Genomic DNA, 26,984 nt, shown 5'->3' on the forward strand with positions numbered 1-26,984 from the left:
TGGCTCCTTGAGGCTTTCCCCCTTCCTGATTCTGGCAGTCAATTTCTGCTCTCCCGTCCTCCATGTACTCTGCCTCCATTTCGTTCTAGCCTCTTGACAGTCCCCGTTTTTTTACACTCAGTACAGGCGTTGTGCTCTCTGCTCTGTGGGCATTGTGCTTGAAAGCTCTCCTGAGTTTTCCTTTTATCCCACACATACACTTTCCTCATTCAAGATGCCCCTTGAAATCTAAATTAGTGAGCAATAGCACCATGACATCTCTCGTTGGTTTGGTGTCAATCTGGTTGGGCCCAAGCTTTGCTGCATTGAATAGAAATAAATGACAGGTTACTAGTGTGTTAGAAATTTTTTAATTCATCTTTCTTCGAACTTATCAAACTGCAGTCAGGGGAATAATATCTGAATTTTACTCTGGTATCTTCCTTGTGCCCCGCAGTGGATTGCCGCGGGTAAACCAGCACGTGCCCTCTCATATAAACCAGAGAGGAAAGCTTCGCTTTTCTGTTTGTCAAAACTGGCAAGTGTTACAGTATTACATATCTGCGATTAACTCTAGATATAAATGTTACCAATTTGAAAACAAAATGAAATAAAACACCTGAATAATTGAAACCATGAAACAACCGTAAATCATTCATTCGGATCAATGCCCTAACCGAGAGCACGGACGGGGAAGGCGGTCTGAGCGAGAGGAACGGGGTTTCAATTCAGCCGAGCGCTGCCGAATTCCTGAAACTCAACCAGCACCTGGGCGGAAGAAAAACATTGACGGCAAGATTGCTAAATTTCCCCTTCTCACTAAGCTTGCCAATGTGTGCAAAAATAATTTAAATTCAGACCACTTTGTTAACAGAAGACAACTAGTTAATTTTATATGTCTGCTTCAATGAAGTATTGTAAGATTTACGAGATGAACTCAGTGCATGGTTACACTTGTACTTGGAGTAACACCGTGATTTCTGCAGGAGATGGCGCCGTGGTCACTATTTTATAATTCCCGAACTTCCTACTCTTTCCTCAGCGCTCTGAATAGTACGCAATGAGTGTTTAAGAGAACACGTCCTGGCAATTTATATTTCCCCATGTAGAAGACAACAGGCTTTAAACGAAGTGATTTCATCCTTAATTACGATTTTCCCTGCTGATGCAGGCTTCACGCTATTAACAGAAGTTAACTACTCAGCCCTTTTTCTTTGCAATTGCAAGGAGTTAAGTTCATGAAGGAAGAAATTATTTTATTTCACGAGGAAAGCTGCTTTTGTGATAATTTATTCAGTCGTATACAGAGGGAGGGTCAATCCCAGACTGTGGGCATAATGGTTTGGAGGCAGATTGAACTCCACTTAGTTCATGAAAGTCAACAGTTTAAAATCAAAACCTATTAGAATCTGATAACTCTCAGTCCACGAGCCTCCGGGTCATCAACTTGCTCCCCAGCTTTTCGACGTGCTGAGGAAAAAAGGTCGGGAAGTGTGAAGATCTCGCTGCTGGACAGCGATTGGACTAGCGGGACTCCGAAAGCCAAGCCTGAGCGCCGCGGGATGAAGGGACCGTCCGGTCTCGGTGTGCTGACACTGTTGTACTGCTGCTTCGCCTTGACTCCGCAGGTAAATCTCTTAAAAGCAAATAAATCTGGCAAGAAATCAGCCTGGACCATTGCTGAAGCATCTCAGCTCGTACTGTTAGCTCAAATGTCAACAACTAAAATTGCATCTGACAATGGGCAAATTATTCCCGATTCAGTTACTTAACGTGTCTAATGTTGTGTATTTCCGAATATATTTTTATTTCTGTCTGCTACATAAACCTTTGTTTTGATGTATAGTATAATCCAGACTTTTTAGAAGTAATTGTTTCGTTTGCTTTGCGGATAAGTGTCTTTGTTAGCAATAATTGTTATAAATTGCAATAACTGGAATTTCTATGAAATCGACAGTCATTACCAGATCGGGAAGAATGTTTTTTGTTAATACTTAAATTGCTTGAAATCTCATGGTTCAGATCATGGCTACAAGAATCTGTACATCAAATTCAACAACAAAAAAAGATTTATACCAGAGGAAAAGAAGTGCCTTGTGCAAATGTAGAAAGGGAATAAAGCTAGCTAGAGTAAACGTGGGCCCCTTTTAGTTAAACACTAAAAAGTTCGTTGGTAAAATAGTTTTTTTGTGTCACATGTACAAAAGTACAGTGCCTAAATTTCCATGCAATTAATAGAGTTTAGGAAAATGGGCAAAGAAGTAGCAGATGGATTACAGTACGGTGTATGGTCATGCATTTTGGAAGCAGGAATAAAGTCATAGACTATTTTCTAAACAGGGAGCAAATTCAGAAATTGGAGGTGCAAAGCTATTTGGAAATCCTAGTGCAGGATTCTGTAAAGGTTAACTTGCAGGTTAAGTTGGTGGTAAGGAAGGCAAAGGCAATGATAGCTTTAATTTTAGGAGGAGTCAGATATATAAAAAACAAGGATGTAATAATGCTGTGGCTTATAAGGCATTGGTTAAGGCTGTACTTGGGGTATTGTGAGTAGTTTTGGGTCTCTTATCTAAGAAAGGATACAGATGACATCCATGAGAATGATCCCAGGAATGAAAGGGTTAATGTACAAGGAGCACTTGATGGCTGTGGAGTTTGGAAGGAGGATCTTATTGTAAAAGATTGGATTTCAGAAGATTAGATAGAATGAGCATGGAAAGGATATTTCCAATGGGGGGAAGTCCAGGACCAGCGGGCACAACCTCATAATACAAGAATGTCCCTTTAGAATGTAGATGGGGAGGAATTTCTTTACAAAGGGGGTGACAAATCTGTGGAATTCATTGCCACAGGCAGCTGTGGAAGCCAAGTCATTGGGTATATTTAAAGCAGTGATTGATAGATTCTTCATTAGTAAGGGTGTCACAGATTACATGAGAAGACAGGAGAATGGGGTTAAGAAGGATAATAAATGAGACATGCTGGAATGGCAGAGCAGAGTCGATGGGCCAAATGGCCTAATTCTGCTCCTGGTTCGTATGGTCTTATGATTATTTCATCACATCAGAACATTGAGGTTGTACAAAGGAAACCAATTGTAGCACTCACAATGAAATGTTATGGAGAAAGTGTGGTGCAAGCAGATGACAAGGTGCAATGTCATAATGAGGTCGTGAAGCCAAAGGTCCATCTTATTGAACTAGGGAACCATTCAATAGTTTTATAATGGTGGAATAGAAGCTGAATTTGAGCTGAGTGATGTGTGTTTTCAGGTTTTATAATAAATTTATAATAGGGAATTAAAAAATGGCAGATGACAGAGCAGGCAGAGGAAGGGAAGGAAACAGGCTAATCAGGTCTCAGGGGAAAGGGGGTGGATGTTGGCTGTGAGTAAGAGGAACTGGGTAGATGAGAAGGGTACAGAGGGAGGGGACGCCGCCTGAAATTGCAGAACTGAATGTGAATGTTGTCAGTCTGTAGACTACCCGGAATAGGAGGTGCTGTTCCATTAGTTTGCATTTGGCTTCACCCTGTGGAAGGGGCTGAGGATAGACAGGCAAGTGTCAGAATGGAGAGGGGGAATTAAAATGTCAGGGAAGAAAAAGGGATGGGTGGGGAGGAAGGAGTGCATCAGAGAGTCATGAAGAAAGTAGACCTTGCAGAGAGCAGAAAGGGGTGGGGAGGGGATGAGGCTGGTGGTGGGGTCTGTTCCAACTAATAAGAAAATGGCAAAGGACGATGTGCTGGATAGTGAGGCTGATGGGGTGAAAGGCGAGGATCAAGGGAACTCTATCCCTGTTCTGTCTGAGAGGAGGAGGGATGAGAAAGTGTGGAAATGGAGGAGACATTGGTGAACATTCCATCAACCAGAAGTGATGGGGAGGGGTGGGAGGCCATGTTTCTTAAAAAATGGAGGACATCTCGGGTATCTTGGAGTGGAAGGTCACATCTCCAGAACAGATGTAGAGGAGATGGATAAATTAAGAAAAAGGAATGGTGTCATTACAAGTAACAGGGTGAGAGGAAGTGCAGTTTAAATAGTGCACCCTAAGGTGGATAAGTCCCCAGGGCCCGAGCAAGTGCATCCTCAGATATTTTGGGAGGCTAGAGAAGAAACTGTGGAGGCCTCTGTGGATTTACAGTGTCTAAGAAAAGTATTCCCCCCCCACCCTTGGAGGTTTTCATGTTTTATTGTTTTACAACATTGAATCACAATGGATTTAATTTTGCTTTTTTGACACCGATCAACAGAAAAAGACTCTTACTTATCCAAGTGAAAACAGATCTCTACAAAGTGATCTAAATTAATTACAAATAGAAAACACAAAATAACTGATTGCATATGTGTTCTCTCCCTTTTAATATGACACACCAAATCATGACTGGTGCAGCCAACTGGTTTTAGAAATCACATAATAAATTAAAAGGAGATCTGTTTTTGGAGACCCATGTGCAGTCAAGGTGTTTCAATTGATTGTAGTAAAAGTACACCTGTATCTGGAAGGTCCAACTGCTGGCAAAAACTATACCATGAAGACAAAAGAGCATTCCAAGCAACTTCACGAAAAGGTTACCGAAAAGCACTATTCAGAAGATGGATACAAGAAATTTTCCAAGTCACTGAATATCTCTTGGAGCACAGTTAAGTCAATCATTAAGAAATGGAAAAAAAAAATGGCACAGCTGTAAACCTGTCTAGAGCAGACATTCTGAAAAACTGTGTGACTGTGCAAGAAAGGGACTAGTGAGGGAGGCCACCAAGAGGCTTATGACATCTCTGGAGGAGTTATCGGCTTCAGTGGCTGAAATGGGAGAGATTGCACATACAACAACTGTTGCCTGGGTGTTTCACCAGTTGCAGCTTTATAGGAGAGTGGTAAAGAGACACTCACTGTTGGGAAAAAAAAACCTCACAGGAAATCTCGGCTTGTTTGCCAGTAGGCATGTGAGAGACTTTGAAGTCAGCTGGAAGTAGGTTCTATTGTCTGGTGAAACCAAAATTGAGCTTTTTGGCCATTGGACTAAACGTTATATTTGGTGTAAACCAAACACAGCACATCATCAAAAACACACCATCCCTACCATGAAGCTGCATCATGCTATGTGTTTGAAGGCTTATGACTGTAGAAGGTAAAATGAATGCAACAAAATACAAGAAATCATGAAGGAAAACCTGATACCTTCTGCAAGAGATCTGTGACTTGGGAGATTTGTTTTCCAGCAAGGCAATGACCCCAAGCATAAAGCCAATGCTACACAGGAATGGCTTGAAACAACAAAGCTAATACCCTGAAGTGGCCAAATCAGAGTCCAGACCTCAGTCCAATTGAGAATTGTGGCTGGAATTGAAAACGATCCCCGTGCAATCTGACAGAGCTTGAGCAGTTTTGTAAAGAAGAGTGGGGGAAAAAGTGCAGTGTCCAGATGTGCAAAGCTGACAGAGACCGATCCACACAGACTCAAGGTTGTAATTACCACCAAAGGTGCATGTGCTAAATGCTGACTTGAAGTGGGTGAATATTTATGCAATCTATTATTTTGTGTTTTATATTTGTAATTAATTTAGATCATTTTGTAGAGATCTGTTTTCACTTTGACATGGAAGTCTTTTTCTGTTGATCAGTGTCAAAAAAGCCAAATTAAATCCACTGTGATTCAATGCTGTAAAACAATAAAACATGAAAACCTCTGGGGTGGGGGGGGGGGCGAATATTTTTTATAGGTGCTCTATGTGCTTCATAGTTGTGAACCTGTTTCCAAGAATTGGAAAGTGGTAAATTTTGTTCCATTGTTGAAGAAGGGAAGCAAGGGCAAGCCAAGGAACTAGAGGCTTGTCAGCCTGACATCAGTAGTGAGGAAACTACTGGAGAGAATTCCTGGGCACAGGATCTACCAGCATTTACATAGAGTCTGATTAGGAAGAGTCAGCAAGGCTTTTTGCATAGAAAATAACACATGATGAGCCTTCTAGGATTTTTGAAAGGCTGCCCAAAAAGATACTGTTGATTAGGACGAGGTAGTGCAAATTATCTATTTGGACTTAGCAAGATTTTTACAAGGTCCCACATGGTAGGACAAATTATTTTATTATCGTATGTACAAATATGAAAAAATTGTCTTGCATACTGTTCATATAGGTCAAATCATTACATAGTGCATTGTGGTAGAATAAGGTAAAACAATAAAAAATGCAGAATAAAGTGTAAAGGCTAAAGAGGATGTACAACACAGGTAAAGAATGAGTGTAAGATCATATTGAGGTAGATTGTGACATCAGGAGTCTATCTTATTGTATAAGAGGTCTATTCAGGAGTCTGATAACAGTGGGATGGAGTCGGTCCTTGAGCCTAGTTGTATGTGCTTTCAGGCTTTTGTGTATTCTGCCCGATTGAAGGGGGAGAAGAGAGAATGTATAGGGTGGGTGGGGTCACTAATTATGCTGGCTATTTTACTGAGGCAGTGAGGAGTATAGACAGTCCATAGAAGAGAGGTCGGGAAGGCTGAATCCCATGGAATCGTGGGAGATCTTGAAGTAGCAAATGGATTTCAATACAGTTAAGTATGAATTGATGCATTTTGGTAGTGTTGTATACTATAAATGGTAGGGCACTAGGGAGTGTAATAGAACAGAGAGAATGGAGTACGTGCATACAGTACTGCGCAAAAGTCTTAGTCGCTCCAGATTTTTTATATGTTTTCAGATGGTATGGCCTCCACAGAGCCCTGACCTCAACATCATTGAGGTGGTCTGGAATTACCTGGGGAGGTAATCGTACGTGGCCTATCAGTGGCATCAACAGAGCTCTACCAAGAGGGATTTCTTGCAGGTTGGCGGTGGTTATTTAAAAAGGGAGCTTTGAGAGTGTCTGTCCATTGTATGTGGCCTATCAGCGGTGTCAACAGAGCTCTATGAACTAAATAAAAGTACAGAAGGGATTAACGAAGTGGCCATTGTCAGGAATAGGCCAGTGGCGAGAGTAGAGGTGACAGGCTATGGCTCAAAGGAGGCTTCAGCTCGGAAGAGGCATTGGCTCTGTGTAAAGCATCTGTTAAGGTGTCCTTTTTGGTATTTTTTCCCCTCTCTTATTGTAACATTTAAATGGCTGTGGTGTGTTTTTCATGCTGGATGTTAGAGAACTGGCAGACTCACAGTCTCCTGGGAACTACATCTGCATGAAGTGCATCTGGCTGCAGCTCCTTGAAGACCGTGTTAGGGATCTGGAGCACCAACTAGATGACCTTTGACTTGTATGGGAGAGCGAGGATATAATTGACCTAAGTTACAGGGACGTAGTCACTTGGAAGTTGCAGAAGGCAAGTAACGGGGTGACTGTCAGGAGAAATGGAAATAGGCAGTTAGAGCAGAGCATCCCTGTGGCCATAACCCTCAAAAATAAGTATACCGCTTTGGATACTTTTGTGGGGATGACCTCCCGGGGGGAATGCCACGGTGACCGGGTTACAGGCACTGAGCATGGGTCCATGGTACAGAAGGGAAAAAGAGAGAAGAAGGGGGCGGTAGTGATAGGAGGCTTGATTTCTCATGGGCAGATTTGCTAAAGCTGTTAGGGAGGGTTTAAATGAACTTGGCAGGGGGGTGGGGACCGGAATGAAAGGACTGAGGAAAGGACGGATGGTAAAAAGGTAAAGGTAGCGTACAGTCAGATTGTTAAGAAGGGCAGGCAGGTGATGGGACTTAGTTGCAGCCAACAGGCTGAGTATCAAATCGTTAGGGATGCAGAGTCAAAGGATAGCAAATACGGTATTCAAGGTATTGTATCTAAATACAGTAGTATAAGAAATAAGGTGGATGATCTTGTTGCAATATTACAACTGACATCACTGAATCATGGCTGAAGGATGGTTGTAGTTGGGAGCTAAATGTCCAAGGTTACTCGTTGTATCAGAGGGATAGGAAGGTAGGCAGAGGGGGTGGTGTGGCTCTGCTGGTAAAGGATGGCATCAAATCAGTAGAAAGATGTGACAGAGGATCGAAAGATGTTGAATCCTTGTGGGTTGAGTTAAGAAATTGCAAGGGTAAAAGGGCATTGATGGCAGTTATAATTAGGCCTCCCAACAGTGGCTGGGAGGTGGACCACAGGTTACAACAGGAAATAGAAAAGGAGAGTCAAAAGGGCAATGTTATTGTAGTCATGGGAGATTTTAACATGCAGGTCGATTGGGAAAATCAGGTTGGCAGTGGATCTCAAGAGAATGAGTTTGTTGAATGCCTAAGAGAGCTTTTTAGAGCAGCTTGTCATTGAGCTTACTAGGGGATCAGCTATACTGGATTGGGTGTTATGTAATGAACTGGAGGCAATTAGAGAGCTTAAGGTAAAAGAAACCTTAGGAACCAGTGATCACAATATGATTGTGTTCAACTCGAAATTTGGTCTGGAGAAAGTAAAGTCTGATGTAGCAGTATTTCATTTTTCAATCTTTTTTATTGATTTCCAAATAAAGAATATACAAATCGGAAGAGGAGTTTAACAAGTAGATAATATAAAAGACATATAAACAGCAATAGTAAAAACAAGAAGTATATAATATCAAAATCAAATAAGTAAAATATTATGCTCTTATATATACAATAGTCAAAAAAAAAACTACAACTCCTCATAACAATCATAAAAAAAGATTGGAAATGTTATTGATAAGGGAAAAAAAGCCCACTAACTAAACTGAAACAAAAAAAAGAGAAAAAAAGGAAAGAAAAAGAAATATTGGGCAGTCCAATTGAGGATAAAATTAGAAAAAAGAGAGAGAGAAAAAAACACATCCAGTCATCTCCGAACCTTCATGGATAAGGATTTTCCTCAAAGAGAATAAAGAAAAATAAATAAATAAAAATAAATCAAATCATGTGAAAATATTGAATAAAGGGTCGCCAGACTTGTTCAAAATTAAAGGATGTATCAAATGTCCGGCTTCTAATTTTCTCCAAGCTTAGACATGACATAATGGAGGAGAGCCAATAGAAAACAGTAGGTGGGTTAGATTCTTTCCAATGTAGCAAAATAGCTCTCCTAGCCAGTAAAGTTGAAAAAGCTATCACATGTTGGGTGGAAGCAGACACTTTGCTTGCTTCCTCTGGAATAATCCCAAAAATTGCTGTAAGTGGATTAGGTTGAACATCCATTTCTATAACTTTAGATAATATTCCAAACACATCCTTCCAAAAATTATTTAAACATACACATGACCAAAACATATGAGTTAGAGTAGCCATTTCTGCGTTCCATCTGTCACAAATAGGGCTTATATTCGGAAAAATATGGGCCAGTTTATCTTTGGACATATGAGCCCTATGTACTATCTTAAACTGAATTAAGATATGGTGTGCGCAGATAGATGAATTATTGACTAAATAATAAATTTTACTCCATTGATTATCTGAAAGTAAATGTTGAAGTTCTACTTCCCAGGTACGTTGAACCCTATCATTAGGCGACATGCGAGCATTCATTAACTGTTTATAAATGATAGCTATTAATCATTTTTGAAAAGGTTTAAACTGAAAAATAACATAAGCCAAATTTGAAGAACTGGCCAAGGGGTAATTCGGTAAAAAATCATGTAAAAAATTCCTAACCTGTAAATACCTGAAAAAATGTGTATTAGAGATATCATATTTATCCATTAACTGTGAAAAAGACATTAAACAGTCTTGTAAAAACAAATCTAAAAAAGTTTTTATTCCCTTAATTTTCTATGTTAAAAAAGCCTTATCCAAAGTTGATGGTTTAAAAAAGAAATTAGAATAAATATTACTAGAAAGTAAAAAATCATTTAATTCAAAAAATCTACGAAATTGAAACCAAATTTTTAAAGTATGTTTAACAATAGGGTTAAGAGCTTGTCTACCTATTCTGGAGAGCGAAAACGGAAGAGGAGCTCCTAATAAAGAAGCTAACGAAAACCCCATTACTGAATTTTCCTCCAACTGTAACCATGAAGCAGTATTTCAGTGAAGTAAGGGAAATTACAGTGGTATGATAGAGGAGTTGGCCAAAGGAAATTGGAAGGAGCTGCTCGTAGGGATGTCAGCAGAGCAGCAATGGTGTGCGTTTCTGGGAAAAATGAGGAAGATGCAGGACATGTGTATTCCAAAAATGAAGAAATACTCAAATGGTAAAATAGTACAACTGTGGCTGACAAGGGAAGTCAAAATTATTGCAAAAGCAAAAGAAAGGGCGTACAACAAAGATAGAGGTTTGGGAAGTTTTTAAAATCCTTCAGAGAGCAACTTAAAAATCATTAGAAGGGAAAAGATGAAATATGAAAGCAAGCTAGCAAATAATATCAAAGTGGATAGTTGAAGTTCTTCAAATATGTTTAAAAATAAAAGAGCAGTTAGAGTGGATAGGGATCCACTAGAAAATGTAGCGGGAGAAATAATAACGAGAGACAAGGAGACGGCAGATGAACAAAATGAGTATTTTTGCATCAGTCTTTACTGTGGAAGACACAACCAGTGTGCCGGATGTTGTAGTGTGTGAAGGAAGAGAAGTGAGTGCAGTTACTATTACAAGGGAGAAGGTGCTCAAAAAGCTGAAAGACCTAGAAGTATATAAGTCACCCAGACCAGACAAACTGCACACTAGGGCTCTGAAAGAGGTAGCATTAGAGATTGTAGCGGCATTAGAAATGATCTTTCAAAAATTATTGGACTCTGGCATGGTGCTAGAGGACTGGAAAGTAGCAAATGTCATTTCACTCTTTAAGAAAGGAAGAAGGCAGCAGAAAGGAAATTATCAACCTGTTAGCCTGACCTCAGTGGTTGGGAAGACATTAGAACCAATTGTTAAGGACGAGATAATGAAGTACTTGGTGACACAGGACAAGATAGTACAAAGTCAGCATGGTTTCCTTCAGGGAAAATCCTGCCTGATGATCCTGTTGGAATTCTTTGAGGAGATTACAAGTAGGATAGATAAAGGGGATGCAGTGGATGTTGTATATTTGGACTTTCAGAACACTTTTGACGAAGTGCCACACATGAGGCTGCTTTCCAACTTGAGCCCGTGCTGTTACAGGAAGTTACTAACACGGTTAGAGCATTGTCTGATTGGAAGAAGGCAGCGAGTGGTAATAAAAAGATCCTTGTCCAATTGGCTGCCAGTGAATAGTGGTGTTCCGCAGGGGTCAGTGTTGGTACCACTTCTTTTTATGCTGTATATAAATGATTTAGATGATGGAATAGATAGCTTTGTTGCCTGGTTTGCAGATGCTATGAAGAATGTTGGAGGGGCAGGTAGAGTTGAGGAAGCAGATAAGATGCAAAAGGACTTGGACAGATTAGGAGAATGGGTAAGAAATTCGCTAATGAAATATAATGTTGGAAAATGCATGGTCATGTACTTTGGTAGTAGAAATAAATGTGCGGACTATTTTCTAAATGGGGAGAAAATCCAGGAATCTGAGATGCAGAGGGACTTGGGAGTTCATGTGCAGAACACCCTAAAGGTTAACTTGCAGGCAGAGTTGGTGGTGAGGAGGGCAAATACCATGTTAGCATTCATTTCAAGAGGTCTGGAATACAAGAGCAAGGATGTGATGCTGAGAATTTATAAGGCACTGGTGAGACCTCACTTTGAGTATTTTGAACAGTTTTAGGCCCCTCATCTTAGAAAAGATGCGCTGGCATTGGAGAGGGTCCGGAGGAGGTTTACAAGGATAATTCCAGGAATGAAAGGGTTATCATATGAGGAACTTTTGATGGCTCTGGGTCTGTACTCGCTGGAATTCAAAAGGATGAGGGGGGATCTCATTGAAATCTTTCAAATGTTGAAAGGCCTAGACAGAGTAGATGTGAAAAGGATGTTTCCCATGGTGCAAGAGTCTAGAACAAGAGTGGATAGCCTTAGGATAGAGGGGTGCACTTTCAAAACAGAGATACGGAGAAATTTCTTTAGTCAAAGGGTGATGAAATGTGGAATTAGTTACCACATGCAGCTGTGGAGGCCAGGTCATTGGATGTATTTAACTCAGGGATTGATAGGTTCTTAATTGGACATGGCCTCAAAGGTCATGTGGAGATGGCCAGAAAATGGGGTTGAGGAGCAGAAAAGAAAAAAAAGGATCAGCCATGATTGAATGGTGGAGCCAGATGGCCTACTTCTGCTCCTATGTTTATGGTCTTATATCTTATGGAGACAACACCTGAAACAGCTAAAGTCTGAATAACAACTGTGGCAAGTTCTTCAAGCTGATTTTTGTATAAAATTGCACGACAGTGTGCAGTACCTTAGAGAATTGATGTAGTTTTAAAGGCAAAGGGTGGTCACGCCAAATATTGATTTGGTTTAGCTTGTTCTGTTTTAGTATTTTTTGATTTTTAGAAGCTTTACATTTCATTTTTGAAAAGCATCTTCGCTTTACAGTTTTTTTTTATATATCACTAAGATTTTTGCACAGTATCTTAGTTCATTTAAAATGGCATCATAGGCAGACAGTGTGGTGAGAAAGGTGTTTAGCATGCTGACCTTCATCAGTCAGGGCAGTGAGTATAAGAGTTGGGGTATTATGTTCCTGAGGGTAGACCTGGCCAAGTCTTTATTCCTCAGAGGATAGGAGAATGAGAGCTGACTTTTTGTGCATCATAAAATCATGAGGTTCATAGATAAGATGGATGGCAACAGTCATTTCCCCAGGTTAGGGGAGTTCAAAACTAGGGGCCGGAGTTTTAGGGTGAGAGAGGTAAGATTTAAAAGGGAGGTGTCAGCCCCAGTCTCAGCCTAGCTAATGGGAGTCACCTGTCACTCGTTTTCAACTCATCACCTGCAGCCTATTTAAACCCAGCTCACATTCACAGACTGCTTCACCCATTGAACCAGCTGGGCTCAATCAGGCTCTCCTAACCTTTGCTTAACTTGTTGCCTTGTCATGTTAAATATCTGTTCTGTCTTGTTTTTTTGGCTTGATATTGTGCAATTTATTATTAAAATGATGGCTTACTGCTACATCATCTCTGCTGCTCTGTGTTTGGTTCAATCCACCTCTATATTTCCGGAAAGGATGGGTGAACCAATGATTGTCTCTCTTGCACTCTCTTCCAATTCTCTGTCTCAATACAGCAACCCTGTGACAGTTAACCTCCTGCCTTGGAGCCCTGGATTCCAATGCCCAAGTGCTTTGATAGGTCCCCAAGGCGATGCACAAATTCCTGTTCTAGTGCATCTTGTATTCCACAGACCAAGCCATCATCCCTTCATCATCCCTCTCATGACTGAGTGAGCTCTGCCCTGGACCGCCACTAACTGGGACAATAAGACCACCATCTGCAATAAATGTAAGGAATTCACTGCTGGGGTGCACCAGGTTTTTGACCATTTGGGAAGTGGAAGGGAGACAGAGGATCTGATACTTTGCCCGTATCAAAGCTCATGCCCTGTGCTGGATTACGAGGTGGAATTCTGTTGCAGCTGGAATGCAGAAGCACTGCTGGCCCATTATCATCTCAGCCTCTCGGTGTACTTGAAAAATGAGCTGTCCACGCAGGAGATGCCCACTGACCTCATTCTGACCCTCCATGTTGACAAGTGATAATGGAATGATTCTCCAGATCACCAGCCTGAGCCCCAGTTCCATTGCCAGAACCATTTCATCTTCAACAGCAATGCCTTCAGAATCCATGCCGTGAGAGGAGCCTTCTTCCTTTAAACCTTCCAAGAATGTGTGTGTCATTGGAGAAACAACTTGTGCACTTACTGCGGAACCGCTGATCACCCACTCATCAAATACCCACTGCGTCCGGGAAAATGGCACCACCATGTAGAGACAAGGAGCTTCTATCCACGAGGCTCGACCTCAGCCCATCATTCCAGCAACATAGCCTGACTCACTCTCTCTGTTCTCCACACCCTAAAAGCTCAGGTGGATATTGGCACAGCAGGCAGCTTTCTAGACTGGACTCTGTGTGTGCAGCTGAGATACCCTCCACAGGCTCACGTTCACCCCTTCTGCATCATGGCCATTGATTGACGTCCCCTGGGATGGTCAGAGCGTACACATAGCCTGTACACACAAGCATCTGAGAGCACTGCAAGTTCATCCAATTCCTCCTTAGCGACTCACCTGACACTCCTCTCAGGTTACCCCCGGCTCTCCACTCACAACCCTCACTTCACCTGGTCATCCGGTTCACTGCTGAGCTGGAGGCCCATCTGTTGGACGACCTGCCTGCAACCTCAGTTGACTTCACGCAGTAAATCCGTGGAGACAGAGGAAATCCTTGGCGTCACCAAACTCCCAGAGGAATATGACTTAGCCATCACCTTCAGTAAAAGGGAATCCAGCACCTTGCTGCCTCACAGATCACAGGACTGTGCAATCAGTTTCCTTTGAACCATCTCTCCCCAGGTTGTCTGTTCTCTCTCTCCCCTCCTGAGACCCAAAGCCACAAATGACTACATCGCTAAAGAGCTACAGCATGGCTTTATTTGAACATTCTAGTCCCCAGCTGGTGCAGGATTCTTCTTTGTCAAAAAGAAAGATGGAGTCTTTGTCCCTGCATAGACTACCATGGACTCTACAAAATCACGGTAAAAAAACTGCTACCCTCTCCCCTTGATGAATGGTGCATACGAAACACACTGCAGGGCCCATAGCTTCACCAAATTGGATCTATGCAGTGTATACATTCTGAACTGCATCTGCTGGGGGATGAGTGGAAGACTATGTTCATAACACCCACTGGTCACTATGAATGTTTGGTGATGCCTTCCAGCTTTCCAACAGTACAGCCGTTTTCCAAGCTTGTGTTAATGAGATCCTCCAAGACAAGCTACATGGGTATGTGTTCGTCTCCCACAGCGGCATCCTCACCTTCTCTAATGACCCCGAAGACCACAACTGTCATGTCCATTCAATCTTTCAACATCTCCTCAAAACAAACTGTATTACAAGTTAGAGAAATGCCAATTCCACAACCCAGTCATTTTCTACCTGGGTTACATTTTTTTTTAACAAAGACATAGCCATGGACTCAGAAAGTGCATGCTGTTGTTGAAAGGCCACAACCACACTCACTCGAATAGATACGGCGCTTTTGAGCTTCTCCAACTTCTACCACCATTTCATCAGGAACTGCAGCCAAATTGTCACTACTCTCCCCATCACCTATCTTGTGGTTTGCTACCAGAGCCATTCTCTCCAAATGAGGACCTGGTGGGAAGACGCACCTTAGTGCCTTTTTTCTCAAGCAAGTTCAAATGGGCCTTGGAGGCATGGAGACAACAGCAGGAGGGGAATATGGAACCTTTCCTGATCTGGACATAGCACAAGAACCTCATATCCATTTAGCAGACCTGCCAACTCTACCCATGTCAGACTCACTGGGCCCACTTCTTCAACCAATTCAACTTCACCATCTCATACTGACCTGGTTCCAAGAACACTAAGGTGAACATCCTGTCACAGTTTGACCCAGCTGAAATGGTGAGTGACCTTCAGACCATCATTCCATCCTTACAGATCCTCCCCAGATCATTTTGGATCTTGAGAACCTGATCTGCCAGGCCTTACTGCACGAGCGTGCTCCAGCCATCACCCAACAGCTGCAAGTACATTCTGGAGGTTGTATGCTCTGAGGTACTCCATCAAGCCTGTTCCTCACCCCTCTCTAGCAATGCAGTGACACAATGAACCCTGGATTTTCTGCGACACAGCTCTGGTGGCCCACCATGATGCACAGTACATCAGTTCATAACTACCTGTGATAATTATTGCTTTGCCACCTTCTGATGAGGCTGTTGTGATCATGATAGTGGTGGACCAGCTCTCCCAGGCAGCCCACTTCATTGCCCTCCCCAAACCTCTGTCAGCCACCAAGATGGTGGGTCTGGTCCTCCAACATATAGTTTGCCTTTATGGTTTCTCTCAGGATTTTGTGTCAGACTGGGGCCCACAATCCATCTCTTGCTTCTGGTGAGACTTCTGCTCCCTCCTTTGCGCCTCAGTGAGTTTATCATCTGCAGATGAACGGTGAGTCCAGAAAGAGCCAATGAGCAAGTAGAGAAGTTTTTGGAATGCTTTGCCACCTCTAACATTTCCACATAGAAGAAGAATCTGCTCTGGGCTGAGCTGTCTCAAAATCTATACACCACCTCTGCCACAGGCATGTCAGCCTTTGTGGTGCTGCATGGTTTCCAATCCCTGTTGCTCCCCACAGAAGAGCCAGTGGTGGAGGTCCCGTCCGCCATGGCCCCGGTTTGCTGCTACCTGGATTTTAGAAGAGGGCATGGAGTGCCATCCTAGCTGCCAACCACGCCTACTGTTGTCAAATCAACCATGAGCAGTGCCCAACCAGACCACTCTGGCATTGGGACTGGGTTGGGCTGCCACCCGAGATCTGCCCCGTGCATTGGCGTCCACGTGCCTTTACCCCAATTCATTTGTCTCTTCAAGATCACCCTTTGCATCAATCCAGTCACTTATCATCTCCAGCTGCCACCATCCCTCAGAGTCACACCTACCTTCCACATGTCCTGCCGCAGGCCCATTGTCCTTGGACCTCTCAACCCGCCTGAGCCTGCACCTCTGGAACCTAGGATGGTAGAAGGTGGTCATGTACACAATGTACTGGTTGATGGATTCACATCATTGTGGATGGGGTTTGCAGTATCCGGTTGACAGGGAAGCGTACGGCATGGAGGAAAGGTCTTGAGTGTCATAGAGTCATAGGAGAGTACTGTACAGCAACAGACTCTTTGGCCCATCAAGTCCATGCCGAACCATTTAAACTGCCTACTCACATCAACCTGCCCTGGGACCATAGCCCTCCATACCCCTAACATCCATGTGCCTATCCAAACCTCTTTTAAACATTGAAATTGAACTTGCATTGTACCACTTGTGCTGGCAGCTCGTTCCACAGTTCCACGACACCCCCAATCTTGATGTCACTTGCTAAGTTTGCTGACCAGTTGCTGACATTATCATGCAGATCATTGATGATAGATGACAAACAACAGTGGACCCAGCATTGATCTCTGCAGCACTCCACTAATCACAGGTCTCCAGTCAGAGAGGCAACCATATGCTACACTCTCTGAATTCTCCCACAAAGCCAATGTCTAAGCTAATTACTTCCCCATCTTGAATGCCGAGCAACTGAACCTTCTTGACCAAGCTGCCATATAGGTCCTTGTCAAATGTCTTTCTGTAGTCCATGTAGACAATATCCACTGCCTTGCTTTCATCAACTTTCGTGGTAATTCCTTAAAAATTGTTTACGCATGACCTATTACACACGAAGCTATGTTGACTATTCTTAATTAGTCCATGTTTATCCAAATAATCATATATCTGGTCCCTCAGAATACCTTCCAATAACTTTCCCAGTATAGATGTTAGACTCACTGGCCTATGATTTCCTGATTTATTTTTAGATCTTTTCTTGAATAGTGGAACAACATTGCCTACCTTCCAATCACCTGTCGCTTAGCATGATTTAAATATCTCTGCTTGGGCCCCAGCTATTTTTTGTATTTGCATCCTTCAAGTTCCAAGGGAACACCTTGTTGGGCCATGGGGATTTATCCTCACTAATTTGCCTCAAGACAGCAAATACCTTCTTCTCCTCTGTAGTCTGTATAGGATCCATGAAGTCAATGGGGTCCTTTCCTCACTTCAATAGACTGTGTCCATCTCCTGAGAAAATACAGATGCACTTAAGATCTCCCATATCTCTTTTGGCTCCATGCATGGATTACCATTCTGATCTTCCAGAGGATCCATTTTGTCCCTTGCAATCCTTTTGCTCTTAACATATCCGTAGAATCCAGGAGACCATAAGACATAGGAGCGGAATTAGGCCATTCGGCCCATCAAGCCTGCTCAGACATTTAATCACGACTGATCCTTTTTTCCTCCTCCTCAACCCCACTTCCCAGCCTTCAATCCGTAACCTTTGATGCCATGTCCAATCACAAACTCTCTGCCTTAAGTACATTCAATGACCTGGCCTTCACAGCTGCAAGTGGCAACAAATTCCACAAACTTACCACCCTCTGGCTAAAGAAGTTTCTCTGCCTCTCTGTTTTGAATGGACACCCCTTTATCCTGAGGCTGTGCCCTCTTGTCCTCGACTCTCCCACCATGGGGGACATCTACTCTATCTAGTCCTTTCAACGTTCAAAAGGTTTCAATGAGATCCCCCCTCATCTTTCTAAATTCTATCAAGTACAGACCCAGAGCCATTGGTCATTCTTTGTATGATACCCCTTTCATTCCTGGAATCATCCTTGTGAACATCCTATGGACCCTCTCTAATGCCAGCACATCTCTTCTAAGATGAGTGGTCCAAAACTGTTCACAATACTCAAGGTGAGGCCTCACCAGTGCCTTCTAAAGCCTTTTGAAATGAATGCTAACATTGCATTTGCCAACTCAACCTGCAAGTTAAGCTTTAGGATGTTCTGTGCAAGGACTCCCAAGTCCCTCATATTTTTGGATTTTCTCCCAGTTTAGAAAATAATTTCTACTACCAAAGTGCATGACCATGCATTTTCCAACATTATATGTTTCATCAACACTACCTGCCCCTCCATCATTCTTCATATCATCTGCAAACTTGGGAACAAAGCCATCTATTCCATCATCTAAATCATTTACGTACAGCATAAAAAGAAGTGGTCCCATCACCGACCCCGTGGAACACCACGAGTGTCACTGGTGGTCAATCAGAAAAGGCTCTTTTTATTCCCACTCGCTGCCTTCTTCCTATCAGCCAATGCTCTAACTATGTTAGTAACTTTCCTGTAATATCATGGGCTCTTAACTTGGTAAGCAGCCTCATGTGTGGCACCTTGTCAAAAGCATTCTGAAATTCCAAATATACAACATCCACTGCATCCCCTTTATCTATCCTACTTGTAATCCCCTCAAAGATTTCCAACAGGTTTATCAGGCAGGATTTTCCCTCAAGGAAACCATGCTGACTTTGTACTATCTTATCCTGTGTCACCAAGTACTCCATCATCTCATCCTTAACAATTGACTCTAACATCTTCCCAACCACTGAGGTCAGGCTAACTGGTCTATACTTTCCTTTCTGCTGCCTTCCTCCCTTCTTAAAGAGTGGAATGACATTTGCTTCTTTCCAGTCCTCTGGCACCATGCCAGATTCCAATGATTTTTGAAAGATCATTTCTAATGCTGCCACAATCTCCAACGCAACCTCTTTCAGAAGCCTAGGGTGCAGTTCGTCTAGTTCAGGTAACTTATATACTTCTAGGTCTTTCAGCTTTTTGAGCACCTTCTCCTTTGTAATAGTAACTCAACTCACTTCTCTTCTCTCACACCCTACAACATCTGGCACACTGCTAGTGTCTTCCACAGTGAAGACTGATGCAAAATACTCATTTAGTTCATCTGCCATCTCTTTGTCCCTGTTATTAATTCTCCTGCCTCATTTTCTAGTGGTCCTATATCCACTCTCATCTCTTCTACTTTTTACATACTTAAAAAAGCTTTTACTATCCACTTTGATATTATTTGCTAGCTTGCTTTCATATTTAATCTTTTCCCTTCTAATGATTCTTTTAGTTGCTCTCTGTAGGTTTTTAAAAACTTCCCAATCCTCTATCTTCCCACTAATTTTTGCTTTGTTGTATGCCCTCTCTTTTGTTTTTACATTAGCTTGGAGTTCCCTTGTTAGCCACGGTTGTACTATTTTGCCACTTGGGTATTTCTCCACTTTTGGGATATACACATCCTGCACCTTCCTTATGTTTTCCCAGAAATGCACACCATTGCTGCTCTGCTGACATCTCTGCCAGCAGCTCCTTCCAATTTACTTTGGCCAACTCCTCTCTCACACCACTGTATTTTCCCTTACTCCACTGAAATACTGATACATCAGACTTCACTGTCTCCCTATCAAATTTCAAGTTGAACTCAATCATATTGTGATCACTGGTTCCTAAGGGTTCTTCTAAACTCCCTAGTCACCTCCAGTTCTTTACTTAACACCCAATCCAGTATAGCTGATCCCCTAGAAGGCTCAACAACAAATTGCTCTAAAAAGCCATCTCTTAGGCATTCAACAAATTCTCCCTCTTGAGATCCATTACCAACCTGATTTTCCTAATCGACTTGTATGTTAAAATCTCCTATGACTATCATAACATTGCCCTTTTGACTTGTCTCTTCGACTTCCTGTTGTAATTTGTGGTCTACTTCCCAGCCACTTTTGGGAGGCCTGTATATAATTGCCATTAGGGTCCTTTTACCCTTGCAGTTTCTTAACTCAACCCACAGGACTCAACATTTTCCAATCCTATGTCACATCTTTCTATTGATTTGATGCCCTTGGGTTTCTCCTTCGCCTTGTTGCTAGAGCAACCTCATGCCTTCTTTAAGCCGTCCCGATTTATTTTTAAGTATTCTCATGCATTCCTTATACTCTGTAAGTATCTTATTTGTTCCTACCTGCCTATACCTGCCATGCACCTACTTTTTTTAACCAGGGCCTTAACATCTCTTGAAAAACAAGGTTCCCTAAATCTGTTACCTTTTATTTTGAAAAGCACATGCAAGCATTGTACTCTCAAAATTTCACTTTTGAAGGCCTGCCACTTACGAAGATCACTTTGACTTACCAAGTACACTCTTGCCATCTTCAAAAGTTTTCTGACGACTCTGCCATAGTTGGATGCATCAGCAAGGGAGGTGAGGCTGAGTACAGGGCTACAGTGGGAAACTTTGTCACATGGTGTGAGCAGAATCATCTGCAGCTTAATGTGAAAAAGACTAAGGAGCTGGTGGTAGACCTGAGGAGGGCTAAGGCACCGGTGACCCCTGTTTCCATCCAAGGGGTCAGTGTGGACATGGTGGAGGATTACAAATACCTGGGGATACGAATTGACAATAAACTGAACTGGTCAAAGAACACTGAGGCTGTCTACAAGAAGGGTCAAAGCCATCTCTATTTCTTGAGGAGACGGAGGTCCTTTAACATTGCTGGATGATGCTGAGGATGTTCTACGAGTCTGTGGTGGCCAGTGCTATCATGTTTGCTGTTGTGTGCTGGGGCAGCAGGCTGAGGGTAGCAGACACCAACAGAATCAACGAACTCATTCGTAAGGCCAGTGATATTGTGGGGTTGGAACTGGACTCTCTGACGGTGGTGTCTGAAAAGAGGATGCTGTCCAAGTTGCATGCCATCTTGGACAATGCTCCCATCCACTCCATTATGTACTGGTTAGGCACAGGAGTACATTCAGCCAGAGACTCATTCCACCAAGATGTAACACTGAGCGTCATAGGAAGTCATTCCTGCCTGTGGCCATCAAACTTTACAACTCCTCTCTCGGAGTGTCAGACACCCTGAGCCAATAGGCTAGTCCTGGACTTATTTCCACTTGGCATAATTAACTTATTATTATTTAATTATTTATGGTTTTATATTGCTATATTTCTACACTATTCTTGGTTGGTGCGGCTGTAACGAAACCCAATTTCCCTCAGGATCAATAAAGTATGTCTGTCTGTCTGTCTTTTGCCTGAAAACAGTCTGTCCCAATCCACGCTTGCCATATCCTTTTAGATGCAATAAAAATTGGTCTTTCTCCAATTAGAATCTCAATCCTTGGACCAGACCTATCTTTTCCATATTTACTTTGAAACTAATAGCATTCTGATCACTATTTGCAAAATGGTCCCCTATACAAGCTTCTGTCACTTTCCCTGTCTCATTCCCTAATAGCAGATCCAGTATCACTCACTCATTGGGTCTTCCACACACTGATCACGGAAACCTTCCTGAACACATTTGACAAACTCTGTCCCATCTAATCCTTTTACCATATGAGAGTCCCAGTCGATACTTGGGAAGTTAAGATCACCAACTATAACAATCTTATGTTTCTTGCAACAGTCTGTGATCTCTCTGCAAATGTGTTCCTGTAAATCCCCCGAACTGTTGGGTGGTTTGTAATATAGTCTCATTACTTTTCTAATTTCTCAATTCCACCCATAATGGCTCACGAGATGAATTCTCCAGTCTACTCTGATTGGACTTTGATATGACATTTTCCCTGGCTAGTAATGCCACCCCTCCTATTTAATCTGTCATATCTAAAACAACATAACCCCGTAATATTGAACTGTTGGTTCTGCCCCTCCTGAAACCAAGTTTCACAGTTTTGTCTTGGATCTATTGCTCTTTGAAAAGCTCCACCAGACCCATCTGAATCGTACTAGGCCTTCAAGTGCTGGCTGTAGTAGATGGGTCCTATCAGGCCTGCACAAGCAAACACCTCATTGTCTCCACCTAGCTAACAGGAATCACTTCCCACTTGTTTACAACTCATCACATGCAGCTTATTTAATCCCAGCTCACATCTACAGTCCTGGTTCACCCACTAAACCAGCCATCCTCATCCAGTTGCTCCTAGCCTTCAGTTACCTTGTTGTGTTAAGTATTAAGTATCCATTTGCTCTTGTTTTGTGGCCTCTTGAGGCTTGTTAGTTTGCAGTTTATTATTAAAGAGGTAGCTCATTGCTAAATCATCTCCACTGCTCTGCATTTGGTTCAAGCCTCCTCTATGTTTCTTGATACTTGGGCAAATTTTTCTCACAGAGGGTGGTGAGTATATGGAGTGAGCTGCTGGAGGAAGTGGTTGAGGCAGATACAACAATGTCATTTACGAATCACTTGGAGAATTTCATGCAGGGACGACCCACAGAAATGTGGGTTGAGCGCAGAAAATTGGGACTAGTTAAGTGGACACCATGGTTGGCATGGACTAACTTGGCCAAAGGTTCTTTAACTGCGTTTTGTACTGCTCAGTGTTTCGATGCCTTTAACTACACACTTAAAGGCATGGCGTAATGGGGAAATATAGCAGAGATTATGTGCAAAATTAAGACTAATTTAAAGATGTAATCCTTCTGGATTCAGGTAAATCTTACAACCATTTCTTCCAGTGTCATACAAGTTTTACTTCACAATGTGTCATTCTTTTCCAATCTTACTTTATTTTTACCAATCTTATTTTAATCTCAACTGGATTTCCTTTTCTCTTTCCAGGTTAACACTGCTGATGTAGTTACCAAGGAAGAACAAATCAATCGAATTATTGAAGAAAATATAAACTGTGATCGTCAAATATTGAATCAAACTGAAGGAGGTACAACTTTGCTACGTTGTTTAGTTTCTTAGTTTGCCATAAATTTCTGAATTATATAGTTTTCTTGAGTATTCTGACATCAGAACTAAGATCCCTAATGAATGACAGACCACACTGAGAATGGAAAACAGAAGAAACGGGTTGAAAAGCTAACTAATGTTGGTCTTATCTTTTAAAGTCTGGAGTTGGTAGAACTACTAAAAAAGAGGGTTCTCTTTATAAGGACTAGGTATTAGTGAGTTAAGATATGGTGCATGCAAGAGTAGTTAAAATTCTATGGGCATGTTGATAGTTCAACTGTAGCACTGGTAAATGACTAGCCTTCCCCTGCATTGATGTTGTATGCTGAATGGAGTGAACGTGTTGCTGGGACTGGCAGATCACTAGAACAAAGCATCGAAGGGAAACATCTTCAGTCAAAGTGAAACACATGGATTACATACAGTGGATGCCAGGCAGGCACAATCCAGAGGACAGAAAGATTAATGGGGTGAATTGAAAAAAGGCAAAAGGAGCCCAACGTTGGTTGAATAACTTGTTTCTTTGCTTTAAGTACAAAACCATACAATGTTTATTGCAGAATTTAAAAAAAATCCACTCTGTCATTTTCATGCTTAAAAAGTAGATCTAGCTGTAGTCTCGAATACTGTTTTGTACTTTATCTAGTAGGTTTGCAGTATCTGTGTTCTTTAATATAATACGTTTTCTTACCTACTAGTGGTCACTGAAATTCTACATAACTGTGACTAATAATGTTGGTTATTTTCTCCTGCCTGGGTTACTGCATTTAAACTGAATGTGAAATTCCTCGATTGTCTACTGGTCCGAAGGGACTGACAGTGCCGCTGTGCTGAAAATTCAGAACATTACCACAGGGAACAACAGCTCCTGAATTGATCCCAGCTTTAGAATTGTGTTTAACAGAAAAGCAAAGAAAGCTACTCAATTTAAGCAATGATGTAAGCTGGTAAGCCTTATATCCGTGGCAGGGAAATGATTGGAGAAGATTCTTAAGGATAGGATCTACTTGCATTGGAAAAACATGGACTAATTCAGGATATTCTGCATGACTTTGTGCAGTGGAGGCCATGTCCAGTTTTAAAGGAAGGGGGAGCATGAAAATGATTTTGTACATGGAGTTTTAATAAAGCTTTCGACAAGGCTCCCTGTGGTAGGCTAATCCAGAAGATTCAGACACATGGCACCCATGAAGGCTTGGTGGAATGGATTCAAAATAATTTGGGCCATAGAAGATGAGGGTTGTGGTGAAGGGTGTTATTCTAACTGAAATTCTGTGACCAGTGATGTCGCACAAGGATCAACGCTTGGATTTCAATGTTTGTGATTAATATAAGTGATCTGGATGAAAATATAGGGAGTCTGATTAGCAAGTTTACAGATGACCAAAACAAAACCGATGGGGTTGTGTATTTTGAGGTAGGTTATCAAAAGGATCAGGAATGTATAGCCCAGTTTGAAATATGAGCACAGTTAGGGCAGATGGAAGTTAATCTGAACAAGTATAAGATGTTGCACTTTGGGAGTTAAAATGTAAGAGACAACTATACAGCATATGGCAAAGAAATGTCCTTGGAGCCAATTTATACATATGACAGCTATAAATGTGTATTGTGCTCATATTTTTTCACAGCTGTACAGGACAAAGAGAAATATACCAATGGAATAATGTATGGTAAAGAGAATAATGTTGGTGCTGGTTCAGAGGATAGTAAAGGTGTGTTCATCACAATTTTTGTTCTTTATGTAAGTAAGTTTCCATCACGTGCATTTGTACCAACTTATGGTTTCACGCGGAGGTGAAATCAAAAAGCAGGGGCTATACTTCCAGAATTTGCATGGAAGTGTGTTGTGGTATGCATTTATGTAGAGAGGCTGTTTTTTTTTAAAAAAGAGAGAACATTTGAACTATGAGTTATAAAGCACTGCAGTTAGACAAAAAGACCATAAGGCATAAAAGCAGAATTAGGCCATTCAGCCCATTGAGTCTGCTTTGGCTGATCCCAGATCCCACTCAACCCTATACACCTGCCTTCTCACCATAACCTTGATGCCCTGATCAATCAGGAAACTATCAATTTTTGGTTTAAATATATCCATGGTCTTGGCCTCCACAGCTGTCTGTGGCAGGGAATTCCACAGATTCACTACTCTCTCGATTTAAAAAAAAAATTCCTCTCTAACTCTGTTCTAAAAAGTCACCCCTCAGATCTGAGGCTGTGCCCTCTGGTTCTGGAAACCTCCACCATAGGAAACATCCTCTCCACATCCACCTTATCTAGTCCTTTCAATACGATCACCCCTCGTTCTTCTAAATTCCGGTGAGTACAGGCACAAAGCTGCCAAAAGCTCCTCATATGTTAACCCCTTCATTCCCGGAATCATCCTTATGAACCTCCTCTGGACTCTTTCCAATGACAACACATCCTTTCAGAGATATAGGGCTCAAAACTGTTGACAATACAGGTGTCCCCCCCCCTTTGCAAAGGTAGAGCGTTCCTATGAAACCTTTCTTAAGCTGAAATGGTGTAAAGTGAAGAAGCATTAATTTATACGGGAAAAATTTTCGTAAGCGAAAATCCTCTTTGTAAGCGAAAACAAGTTACTAAAAAAAGCAAAGTGGCATAATAAGCGAACATTCGTAAAGCGGGGGACACCTGTACTCCAAGTGCGGCCTGACTAGTGTCTTATAAATCTTCAGCATTATCTCCTTGTTTTTATATTTTATTCCCCTTGAAATGAATGTCAACATTGCATTTACCTTCTTTATCACAGACTCAACCTGTGAATTAACCTTCTGGGAGTCTTGCATGAGAACTCCTTTGCACCTGTGATGTTGGAATTTTCTCCCCATTTAGATAAAAGTCTGTACTATTGTTCCTTTTACCAAAATGCATTATCGTACATTTCCCAACACTGTGTTCCACCTGCCACTTGTGTGCCCATTCTTCCAATTTGTCTAAGTCCTGCTGCAATCACATTGCTTCCTCAGCACTACCTACCACTCCACATATCTTCATAACATCTGCAAACTTTGCCATAAAGCCATTGATTCCATTATCTAAATCATTGACAAACAGTATAAAAAGTAGCAGTCCCAATACTGACCCCTGAAGAACATCACTAGTCACTGGTAGCCAACCAGAAAAGGCCCCCTTTATTCCCACTTGCTGCCTCCTGCCTGTCAGCCATTCTGCTATCCATGTCAGTATATTTCCCGCAACACCATAGGATTTTATCTTGTTAAGCAGCCTCATGTGTGGCACCTTATCAAATGCCTTCTTGAAAATCCAAGTAAATGACATCCACTGCCTCTCCTTTGTCCACCCTGCTTGTTACTTCCTCAAAGAACTCTTAACAGATTTGTCAGGCAAGATTTCCCTTTACAGAAACCATGCTGACTGACTTATTTTATCATTAGTCTCCAAGTACCTCAAAATCTCATCCTTAATAACAGACTCCGACACTTTCCAAACCACTGAGATAAGGCAAACCGGCCTTTAATTTCCCTTCTTTTCCCTTCCTCCATTCTTAAGGAGTGGAGTGACATTTGCAAACTTCCAGTCATCTGGGACCATGCCAGAATCAAGTGATTCTTGAAAGATCATAACTAATGTATCTGCTGTATCTTCAGCAACCTCTTTCAGAACCCTAGGATGTAGTCCATCTGATCCAGGTGACTTGTCCATCTTAAGACCTTTCAGTTTGCCTAGCATTTTTCCTTTGTAATAGCAATGGTACTCACTCCTCTCCCTGATACTTATGGACCTCTGGCGCATTGCTAGTGTCTTAACAGGGAAGACAAATGCAAAGTACTTATTTATATCATCTACCATTTCTTTGTCCACCATT

General features: G+C 41.9%; 1 protein-coding gene across 2 annotated transcripts in view; it reads left to right on the top strand.

Annotated features, from left to right (window-relative positions):
- The first annotated feature begins 1,104 nt into the window (after nt 1–1,104).
- Nucleotides 1,105–26,984, top strand: part of LOC140728297 (parathyroid hormone 2 receptor-like) — a 146,858-nt gene continuing 120,978 nt past the window's right edge. Inside the window, exons 1-3 of one of the 2 annotated variants that reach the window (XM_073046826.1) lie at nt 1,105–1,607; nt 23,015–23,114; nt 24,766–24,849. In XM_073046826.1, the coding sequence (XP_072902927.1) occupies nt 1,542–1,607; nt 23,015–23,114; nt 24,766–24,849 (250 nt within the window). In that variant the 5' untranslated portion in view covers nt 1,105–1,541. The remainder of the gene's footprint in view (nt 1,608–23,014; nt 23,115–24,765; nt 24,850–26,984) is intronic. The other variant, XM_073046827.1, reaches the window with a different exon arrangement.

The sequence above is a fragment of the Hemitrygon akajei genome, chromosome 5, assembly GCF_048418815.1.
Source record: "Hemitrygon akajei chromosome 5, sHemAka1.3, whole genome shotgun sequence".
Classification (NCBI taxonomy): Eukaryota; Metazoa; Chordata; class Chondrichthyes; order Myliobatiformes; family Dasyatidae; genus Hemitrygon; species Hemitrygon akajei.